The following is an 11187-nucleotide window of genomic DNA, read 5'->3' as shown; positions in this document are numbered from 1 at the left end:
AGTATCAGTTCTCAAGGTTTCAAGGTAAAAATCAAAAGCAAAACTAGCCTGAGTATAGACCATACTTACCTTCTCTCTTTGAGAGACTGTATTTATGCATACATCACTTCTGAAAATTAAGTCTTTTAGCACTGCATATAGCATTATCTGTAAGACTCTTAACTTCCAAAATGGCTTCTCTAGTCAGCATGAATTGGCTGTTTTGAAAAGTGATCTGTCACGCTATTTTGGATGCTGATTATCAGCTTATAACACTTAAATTGTTGCTTCAAGCTGCAGCAAAATTAATCAGATGAGCTGAGCTATTTATAGCCATGATTAATTATTTAAGCCCAACCCTAAAGTCATGTAACTCCTTATCTTGTGCCTGAAGTCAGATCCACATTAGGAAATCACATCCCCTCCCTGTATTAAGGATCAACTTACACCTAGCATTGACGATGAATCTTCCATTTTGTAGACACTGCTGAACTGCAAGTTATGCAACAGCCTCCCCCCGTTTAAGTGCCATTTATTCATATCCTGAAAAGCAGATGAGTAAGTAAGGAGTTATTTTAATTCCTAACATACACAATAAGAAGGTAGAAATGCCTAGTTTGGGTTTTGTTACACAACCCCCCCTCCCCTATATATTTTAAGTCATCTTGGGGATGGGATTGCCTTGCAGCTACCTCAAGGGTTTAAAATACAGTCAAAAGGGACAGAACCTGAAACTCATCTGTTCCATTTATCTGTTAAGTGAAAGAGTAAGGTTGTTTAAGGCCCTGTTCAAATTAGTAGTGGAGTGCCATGAAAGAACTAACCATACAGGCTGGCATACTAAATGATGTTTGCTGATTCTAATGTAGATTGCTCTTTTTCTACTTAATTCATAATTTTTTTTTAAATGGGAGTAAGATATTTACTGAAAACAAACTTGTTGACCATTTATTATCCTGTCTTGCTCAAGCTGTGTAACAATGTTGATAGGACATCTCTGATGATAGCATATGCTCTTTTAATAAAATATTTAAGGCCAAATAGACCATTCTTATATAGTAACTAAAATGTGTAGCTTTCATTGTTCTTCAGACAGTTTAATTCTTTACTGTATTTTTCTATTTCAATGAACTGTTCCTAGCAAATGGCTAAAAAAACCCACAAACCAAAACAAAACTTCTGTATTTGCAATACTCAGACTGATGTGGGTCAAAGGTCTTTGAAAATCACTAGAGGCTGCTCTTCTATTCATCCTTCACACTACTGCAAGCATTTCCACATCTGTCAATGGATTCTGAATTAAGGGACTGATGCTAACTCATAACTTACACTCAGAGTAAATAATTTTTATTAATAAAGTGTGGGAACAACATAAGGATTTGATAAACACTGGTCTACAGTGTAAGCGGACAGACTTACATTGTTATATTCCCATACGAACGCGTTACCTACTGCTCACGTCATTCCTTCCTTGTGCAGTAACCACACATGTCCAGACATCATCAGTTGTGTGCAACAAGTACAATATTAGCAACACATTACAAGGCAGACGTGTATAAGCAGCATGGTGGACAGAAGGAAGCTAGTATATGAACATAAGATATAATTATTATGAACAACAATAAACCAAATAAAGATCTTCAGCATACACTGAGGTGAAACTTAAGCCAGATGAAGTGATTCAAGCTCTGTGTTCTGTAATCAACTCAATTAACTTTGCTTCTTAGATGAAGTGTGGCCATCAAAATAAACTTGACACTACTGGGACAGCTACGCAACAAATCTCAACTGCAAACCAATTTACTTTTTTCTAAGGCTGCTAGGTGTATGGCATCTGACTCACACCTAGTTTTTGTATGGGGGTAGAATACCTCAAAGGTGAAATTTTTCCATGTTACAACACACCTATAGAGATATATCATGAGCCATTGTAAAGTTAACATTTTCATAAGGTTGCAGTGGAAGACTGAAGCCTTACTGGGTGTCACAAAAGCCACATAAGATAATGGGCAGATTTCAGTATCTTGTTTTAAAAAAAACAGGAAATAATCCTATCTAAGGGCAAATAGATGCAGCTGCAACATGAGAGAAATTGTGAAGGTCTTGACCAGTGGTAGCATGGATCTCAACAGTGCACTGAAGATGCAGCTAAACACATTACTTCTCATAAGAAAAGCAAGAGGCTGATCTTTGTAACAGTGTGCTTATGTGAACCTGTAATCCTTCATCTTAAGGCAAAAAAATCCCCAAAACATTCGAAGATAAAGCACTGCATACCAGAACATATACAAGTGACAATCTCTGGCTATCTCTTACTTGTTAACAAAACTGTATCAATGAATAACAATTACTTCCTTCAATATTTTAGAAAACTGCTTCTTTTGAAAGGTAAACATTTATCTATCAACCTCTAACAGCCACATCCAAACTCAGATTTGTAAGTTGGCTGTAAACCCAGTTCTTGCTGTTGTCACCTGGCCCTGAAATCATCCATGCTTTATTCTGAAACAGAACTGGGTTTGTCCTCTGTTCTCTCCTGGTCATCCACGTCTGGATACTCGGTAAGATCCAAAGTCAGTACTCGACTGAACATAATGTCATCATGCTGAGAAGAGGAAGGATCATACAATTTAAAACATTTCTGTTACATGAAATAAGCATTTTATAAATGACTATGATACACAATAATGAGCTTGAGTTACCAAAACGATCTTTTCATCAAGCCAGTACCTGCACTTATTTCTGAACACAAAGTAGTTCAAATCCAGCAGCACAATTATGTACATGATTCACTGTAGTAACCCTTAAGGTGTCAGTACTTCAACAAAAGCCAGCATGTATTATTTAACAAAACTTGGTAATAATTAATTGTTACCTCTGGACACACTCCAATCAATGCATCTGCTTTGGAATAAAACTCTTCCTTTAGAGAAATAACTATCATTTGAACTTGTTCATGTGCCTGTTCTCTAATGAAACTTGATACCTTTGGAAAGAAGCCAAATATTTCAGTAAGTTAGTTCTGGCAGACTTAAACCATGCTATAAATAGGGAATGCTGAGGAAAGAACTGAACTATGTTAGTTGCAGAATTCAGTAATTCAGTTATGAAATAAGCAGGATAAAATGAGAAATTTAATGGTCTTAAGACAGATACTTTGCACATTCTTAGAACAACCCCTCAGAGTTGCTGCTTTTTGAAAATGCTAAGAAAATAATCATTTACTCCAATGAATAAAAGTTAGAGAAAAAGGCCAGTGCCAATGAAAAATATTTTACTTAATATAACTACAAAGGAAGGTGGAAATTCTTGAATAAGGAAAGAAAGTATGAAAAGGTTGTTACTGGCTGTAAACTAAGACGTTAAACACATATTTCACTGCAGACAGCAGCATTTTTTCCAATGATCTGCAAAATAAAGGCACAAATGTTAAGTTGTAAATTAGTGACCGAATAAGGCAGTATCCCACAATATGAATTAAATGCTGAATAAAGGAAAAGCAGTACATTTTTAATTAGGCATTTCTCTGCACAGTTATATCTACATGATATGGAAGTCATTTTTTAGTGGAAGAACTGTCTTCGGTGAGTTACATAATTCACATTCATTTTACAGTATAATTACTGGTAAATTATTGGACATCTGCTTTAGTAAATCCTTAAGCTGAATGGAAAGAAAAACACTTAGTTCTAAGCATAAAACCTGGATATGAGTGAGCACCAGCAACACAATTTTCCATGTATCATTTTTGCTCACTTGCAATGTTTAATTCCTCTGTCTGAAGGTTTTGGTGCTTTCCAATAACAGCTGCATCTTACAGATAAGGAAAGAGATACGAAAGACCCTGGGAGCAGGGAAAAATTAACTTAATTATACTTGCAGATCACTGCAGGTTTGCTTTTGCTCATTCTGCAGTTTAAGACACTTTTCACACATGCTTAGAGAATCATCTAACCCTCCTTATAACAATAGCTAGATAGATACTGAAGCCAATTAAAGGAATTTTCTAGGAAACCACTATTTCATCACCCTCTTCCTGCATTCCACGGGCAGCTGCTCTCCAAGCATATTATATACATCACAGCCCGTACCACAGGTTGCCTGCTTCGCGTAGTTCAGGTGAAGAGAGCAGCCCTTTCAGTAATCCTGCCCCGAGCCCTCCACGCTGCGTCTCCTTCCAGCAGGAGAAGGAAGGGCTGCCGACGGGCAGTAAGGCAAGCGGGCATTCCGGACAGAGGCTCTGCAGCCGGATGGCCCAGCTGCAGGGAAGATGGGCGCGTCTCTAGCCACAAAGGTTACAAAACGGGGAGAAGCCCAATTCAACTTCAAAGCAGGAAGCTCAGCAAAACTTCCCAGTCAGATTAGATGGGCCCCATGGACTCGGCTAAAGGCTTAACATAGACAACTAAGGCAATTTCAGGGTTAACCTTAATGTGTAATATAATCCAAGTTTAATAGCTCTTTGGCCATAAAGTGGTATTTATGCATGTTATTTTTATGACTACACATTAGACCAGAACTTAAAATACTTAAGCTTTCCGCATTGATGTTCTTTATTTTCTTGAATATACATCTTAAAAACATACTGGTGTGTCAAATGAAATATGATACTTTCAAACTAAAAATACTACCGGTTGAGGGTTGTAAGCCTAGGAACCATTTGGCTAACAACTGTAAATATGACCATCTTTTGTGGGCTACAAATGTGATTTTTATCTGAAAAGTAAACCAGATTTGAAATGTTTGAATTGAGAAATGCAGTTACATAGAAGAAAAAAAATCAGCTATTCTTTATTTATAGTGTTCTGAAGAAGAATGCTGCTTAGCATGTTCTTAGGTATAAAGTGGACATCTCTTCTACCAGATGTGTCAGAATGAACCAAGTTTTTACAGTAAATAGTTATTAGCAAAAAGGGAAAGAGAAATTAAGAGGAGGACAGGAAGTTACTTCAATCAAGCAAGAATTCACATGACTAAAACGATGGGAGTGATAGCCCTTAATTGATGTTAATGTAAAAATATTTAGTAGGCTAATTATATAAAAGAAATACTCCAGTGACAGAATGACTTGACTTTCAACATGCAGATATGCTCCTTTCTGTTTCTTAGAGGTAGGGGAACTCAAAGGCCTTAAAAATTCCAACCAACCCACCCCAACCAGCAATTCACAAGTAAACTTCATGTCAGATTGCATCACGTGGTTATGCGGCATTCTTTTGCACTCCTGACCCATTCTTCTCAACTTCAGAGTTTGGGAACTGATTAAAACACATTTAGATTTATGAATTTAAACCTAGCCCTAGTCTAACATCTCATACAACCACTGTTTCCATCCTAAACCCAGTAGTATTTTAAAACAGGTTAAGACAGTGTAATCAATCTCTTTATCCCATCAACCTATAATGAAAGTAGCCATCCTTCTGCAAAAGATATCATTATATTGTCAATAAAAGGCTGAGGTGAAAGGGACCAACTTACTTTATCAATGTTTGTGTTATCCAAGGCAGCATCTATCTCATCTAAAACAAAAAAAGGTGCTGGCCGAAAACTGTAGAAGACAAGACAGTATTTTGCATTTAGATGCAAAAATGTTAATAACCATTCTAATTATTTTAGAGATTCACTTCCTATATCATAAAATTTTGACAAGAAGTAATGACAGATATAGAGTAAGGTCTTTAGTAATGTTTAAGTACGCTATTAGCAGATTTTTTGAACATGTTTGTAAGTGTAACAATGTCTATCTTCCTGCCACTTATTCAGCCACACACTTGGATAATACCATAATATTCCTTTTACCTGTGTATAGCAAACACAAGAGCCAGAGCTGCCACAGTTTTTTCACCTCCTGACAAATTGTCCATTGGCATAAAGCGTTTTCCTGGAGCCACGCAGTTAAAGCCAATGCCTTCCAAATAAGGCTCCTCAGGATTTTCAGGAGTAAGGAATGCCTGGAAACACATACATTTCATTATTAATAGTGACATTTATAAAATTAAGTGGATATTTTTTAGGTTTAAATACTGAGCTTGTGTTGAAACTGCTAAGTTAGCTTCATTTGTAGGAGACACCTGTTCATCTATACAGAAGAGCAGCACTATAAAATTTCCCAGTGAATATGCCTTCATTAACAAACCATGAGCTAGGAGAATAATTAACAAAACCATTTTTGAAATGGGTCCACATATTTGTTACTTACAAACTTTCAACGACTAAATAAACTTGATTTTATCACCTTTTATGTAATTGCTTTAATTTTTTTGAATTATTAAAATTTTAGACTTCAAAAGTAGTTTTCTTTTTTGTTTGGGAGTAAATATACTTCCAAAATTACACTTTTTTGTAAAAGGTTAGTTTTACAAAATCTAGCTTTGAGCTAGAGAAAGATTTTAATATAGGTAGGCTTTCTCTATACTTTGTATCCTGGTTCCCAGGTCCAAAAATTAGAAGTATTATTTTAAAGGAATAGCCATGTTACCAGACCATTAAAAAGTATGATGGATAAGCTAATTGCTACATGGTTTATTTTTCCCATTAAATAGAAGAGAAAATGAAATACAGTCTCTTCCCCTCTGCACAAATGCATAGAGATAGAAGAAAAATTTCCATAGTTGACACTCAAATAAGTTATCCTCTTGGATCACAGATGCAGTGGAAGAAAACAAACTACTACATGTACTTTGATTTAAAATAATTTCTATGGTAAATAGTCTGGAAGTAAGATACAGTGCTTGCAGTACCTTCGTTTTGTTGGAGGTATGCATATTTTTGTCTTTTTCTCTGCTGAGAGAATGCCTGTCATTGTTATTACAATGTTCTTCAGGCTGTAAACATATCAAATACCTTGCAATGCAACTCCCAGTTCTATGCCACTGCATGTATCTATGCAAGAGGAAGTGTTAAGATGTATAGACACTGTTAGCAGAAACCATCTTGTAGCTTGCTAGGGTACAGATATTCCTTGCTCATCAAAATATGATAAGAACAACACTTCTCTCTCCACAGAGGAAGAATGGAAAAGAACTGGTGGCAAACCCAGCAGCAAGTCTGTGTATGCACAATTTCTTGGCCAGTAGTTTCTTTTAAAGTACTTGCAACACACAATGTGCTGATGAAATAAATTTTACTGAGCAATATATTAAGTGCACCAATGTTCTGAGTCCAGAATCTCTAGAAGTTAAACTAACTCAATCTATCAAAGCTTCCCTTTTTTGGACTGGATAGTAAAGCATTATTAGTAAATGTTATCAATATAATATTATTAAGAAATATTAATTTTACTATCAAGAAATTTTCATGTTAAAAATCATTAAGGTTGCTTAAAAAACATCTGTTCAAGCTGCAACCTAGGCCACCTCCTCTAATAGCAAAACTCAGAGCTAACCCTTTCCTTAGCTAACCAGAAAAAAATCACCACACACAGAGCAATCGTTTACTCTTCCAATGCAATTAGACCAGCTTCCTTCAGCTGCTATATTAGCATCTAGTAGGCAGTTTTAGCTTCCCAGCTAATCACAGGATAAATCTCTTGACCAGGTTACCACTATGGCTCAAATCAAGGCGCAGCATCACAGACCTCAAAGAAAGCACTCAACTAATTATTTTTGACAATGCATCTGGAAAATACTGGTTGTTTCAGAGTGATGCAAAGTCAAGATCCTGCCTCATGTTTAGTCCAGGGGAAAAGGTATGCGCCCAGTAATTATGAAGAAATGCTTTAATTATCCTGTCCAACCTAGAAGCAGAAAGGATATATTTAAAGATATTTAAGGTATTCACTGAATATCTGACTCAGAGAAAACACAAAATCTGAAGTTTAAGACAGACAAGGAATTCAAGCCTGAGCCCTTTAAACATTCAACCGTCTACAGAATTTGTTGTAACTAAAGCATTTATGAGTTTCCTCTTTACTTTCAGCATTAATACTGGAATGCTAACAAAGATTAATACAATTGTGAAACAATTTTTCTACAGGTTTCCTAAAAGCTACAAATATATTAAGTCTCTCTTTTTAAAATATTTTAGTGGGGTATAAGGAGCTTCAAAACCTCATACAAAACACTAGCACAGAAAGAATGATTTATGATTTTTAGTTTTATCTATACTAATGATTAAGTGGTTTTAATTACTTATTATTGGTATCACTAGATCTGTAAACCAGTGTTATTTTTAAATGACATACTCAAATATATTTCACATTTGTGTCATGATAATTTACAAGTCTGCTAAATACAAAGAGTAAAACTAACCCAAACTGAGTAGCTCCCAATTCTGTTAACACTTTAGATCACATCTCTGTCTAATGTCAAGCATGCTTTGGCGTATTACCTATTCCTCCTCTGACCTTAAAATTCTGAAGTCTTTATGTAATTTTCCTCTTCAGGACTGAAACTGTCTTTGAAAAGTAAAAGTGTTATTAAGTTCTCTTATTCTAGATAACAAAGTATTGAGTAGGCCTTTTAAACCAAGCACCCAAGAACATGACACACCTGAGCACTACTGTTTCTGCAAAGTTTCTTGTAGATCTGATCAATAGCTATGGAGGCATGCTCAAAGCACTGGCTAAAAAGCTCATATCTCTTTTTTTTCACTTGTTCAAATTCTTTCTTGCATGTTCTGGCCTCCTTTCTGCTGGTCTCAAAAGCTACGAAAAAAATTACTGAAATTACTCCATAATAAGCCTCTAAGCAAATACACAGAACAAATATGTATTGTGTGCCATAACAAGCATGAAGGAAAATATTTATTGCACAAAAAGGTTCTCATGCACATACAAGGAACATACCAATATTATGGAGTTTCCTTCCAGATTTCAAATGGAGGCCCCAACCTGAGAAGTTGGGATGTATTCAATCTGCTCCATGCCACATTTGTCTGGAGCAATGAACAAAATTCTTCTAATTCCTTCTGTAAGCTGGGTAGCCTTCAGCAGCACCAGCATTTACCTGTTACAGCTTCAGAACTCCTTGGTTTTCTTAATATCTTAAAGTCTAGAATGTTCTTCAAGGATACCAGTAGTTTTGCAGTAATGCTCATGTCTGAGTTCTGGACAATACATATATGTTCCTTCAATTATTTAAGAAAAATTTAAAGAATTTTATAATAAGAGTCAGTAATTTTTAGAAAATAAGTAAAAATACTTTATGATGTCATTTGGCCAACAAAGTATCTTTCCAATCATTCAAACTGTATTTAGTAAACCACTACAGAGTAAAGTATATGTTAATAAATCATTTACATATAATTAAAAAGACAACCGAGATAAACATTTGAGCACAAAAATTACTTTAGTATCTGAAAGAAGCAAAGACAGCAGGACCAACTCCAGAAAGAAGAATTTCAATTAGGGTGAAAACTCTCACAGTCACAAAAGGGATTACTGTGAAAGACTCAGTGTTACCATCTATTGATTCTTGGAATTTGTCCCGAGCTATCTGTAATTTCTCTACTGCTTTCAGGTTCGGAGCAGCTGTCTTGATTAAAGTATTCTCTTTAAATTTTATTTCCTGCTGCATCTGTTTCAGATGATCCTCTATATCCTTCTCAGATTCTAGGTCCTAAAGAAAAAAAAAACCAAAACCAAAACCTAGAACAATAAAATTGGCCTTTAGGCCAAGACATTTCAACATATACAGCAAGCACTCATGGTTTCTGGAAGAAGTACCCCACTCATCTAATAGCTTTAACTGGAAGCACAACAAAACAAAAAACTGCACTCAGAGTCTTAGTTCTCAGAATAAATTTACTAGATCCTAAGCATTGTTCCAGAAGACCTTTAAAAACAGACAACAAATTCCCTTCAGGCTAGAAGTCCGAGTTAAAATACAACATAGGAGGATTAGTTGGTTTCTCTACTTGTTTTGTAAAGGAAACCTTTGAAGACAAGTTCTCAATGAATTCTTTGAGCCAAGCTCCAGTGATGACAGATTCATCCCTTACTCTGTACCTAGCCTCTGACATTTAATTATTTTCCTTATGATTAAAAAGGAAAAAAGAAAAAATTTACAAAAAACTGCTGAGAAAACATGACCTAATGGACTGTTACAGAGGGAAGTATGGTAAGTCTCAGTCTCTGAACATACTACAGAGAGAAGGTGGTACAACCCCCCCCAGCAGCCAATCATTGGTTTCTAGAGTTTTGAGTCATTAACCTATAGTGTTGGAACTTGAAGGCAGAAGGTAAAGGAGGAAGTAAAAATCAGAGTTATATTTACTATTTCTCCATTTTATTTTGATGGTTTAGGTAAGCTTTAAATTAGATTTAGTTATACGGGAAAGTGACGTCTCCAGAAATCCCATACATTAGTGCTACATATGATTGCAAAACCAGAACACAAACACACATGCACTTAAGCTTAACAGTGCTTTTAATAAGTTTCATTTAAAGACTAGGGTGAAGAATAAATAATTTCGACAACTAAAGTATTTTAAATAAAGATAAAAAACTCAATCTCTACTAATTTCAAACAAAAAAGATTACCTTCAGGTCTTCTGCTAGGCTGCTGTAGTCTATCTGAATCGCCTCTTCCCTTTCATAGATGCTTGATGTAGTCTGAGTGCCTTCTGTTTCAGTTCCTAGCTATAAATATGAAGGACATTCCAGTTCAGAAACATGACAATTAGCTTTTAAACTGTTAAACCAATACATTAAAAGGATATAAAATGAGGAGACAGTGGTAACATGGTACGAGGTAAACTTATTCCGTAGTTCCTCCCCTAGCCAAAATGGAGTGAACAGTTAGTTAAGACCTTATCAGTCTAATTAAAAAATGCACCTTTTAAACGAAGATGAAAGCATCAGCTAATTTCAGTTTGAAGCTAAGATGAAAGCAGCAGTAATTTATTTGTAATATATTTAGAACAATGTGCATACTGTAAATCTCCTGATTGGAAAGATTTACGTTCCCATGATAATTCAATTGCCTTTCAAGGAAAGGCTCTGAAGCGTGTAAGTCAAGGCATATCTTCCACTCAGTTGGCCTCAGAAGAAATGAGTAGCTTCAATTCTGTACAGCATAAGCAGAGTATCTTCTGGATGCTGTAAACCTGGATTTCAAACAGCTACTTTCCCTTGAATGAAACACGTGCTGCATGTTGTTATCAGTCCCTTTCCCACCAAGATATTCTCTCAGAACCCAATCTTACTGGTCTTCTCAGTGATATTAATTAGGAATTGAAGTTGTTATGCCTACTACACACCTCCTTGGT

At 35.7% G+C, this 11187-nt stretch overlaps 1 protein-coding gene across 1 annotated transcript in view; it reads right to left on the bottom strand.

Moving 5' to 3' along the window:
- Window positions 1-2476: 2476 nt before the first annotated feature.
- SMC1B (structural maintenance of chromosomes 1B) overlaps window positions 2477-11187 on the bottom strand; it is a 35512-nt gene continuing 26801 nt past the window's right edge. Inside the window, exons 19-25 of the mRNA XM_075051239.1 lie at window positions 10460-10558; window positions 9380-9536; window positions 8469-8623; window positions 5779-5930; window positions 5458-5527; window positions 2855-2965; window positions 2477-2584 (exon numbers count right to left, since the gene is read on the bottom strand). Coding sequence (XP_074907340.1) covers window positions 2477-2584; window positions 2855-2965; window positions 5458-5527; window positions 5779-5930; window positions 8469-8623; window positions 9380-9536; window positions 10460-10558 — 852 coding nt within the window. The remainder of the gene's footprint in view (window positions 2585-2854; window positions 2966-5457; window positions 5528-5778; window positions 5931-8468; window positions 8624-9379; window positions 9537-10459; window positions 10559-11187) is intronic.

This window comes from Buteo buteo, chromosome 19 (assembly GCF_964188355.1).
Source record: "Buteo buteo chromosome 19, bButBut1.hap1.1, whole genome shotgun sequence".
In the NCBI taxonomy this organism is placed as follows: domain Eukaryota; kingdom Metazoa; phylum Chordata; class Aves; order Accipitriformes; family Accipitridae; genus Buteo; species Buteo buteo.
This window is presented reverse-complemented; position numbering and strand designations above follow the sequence as displayed.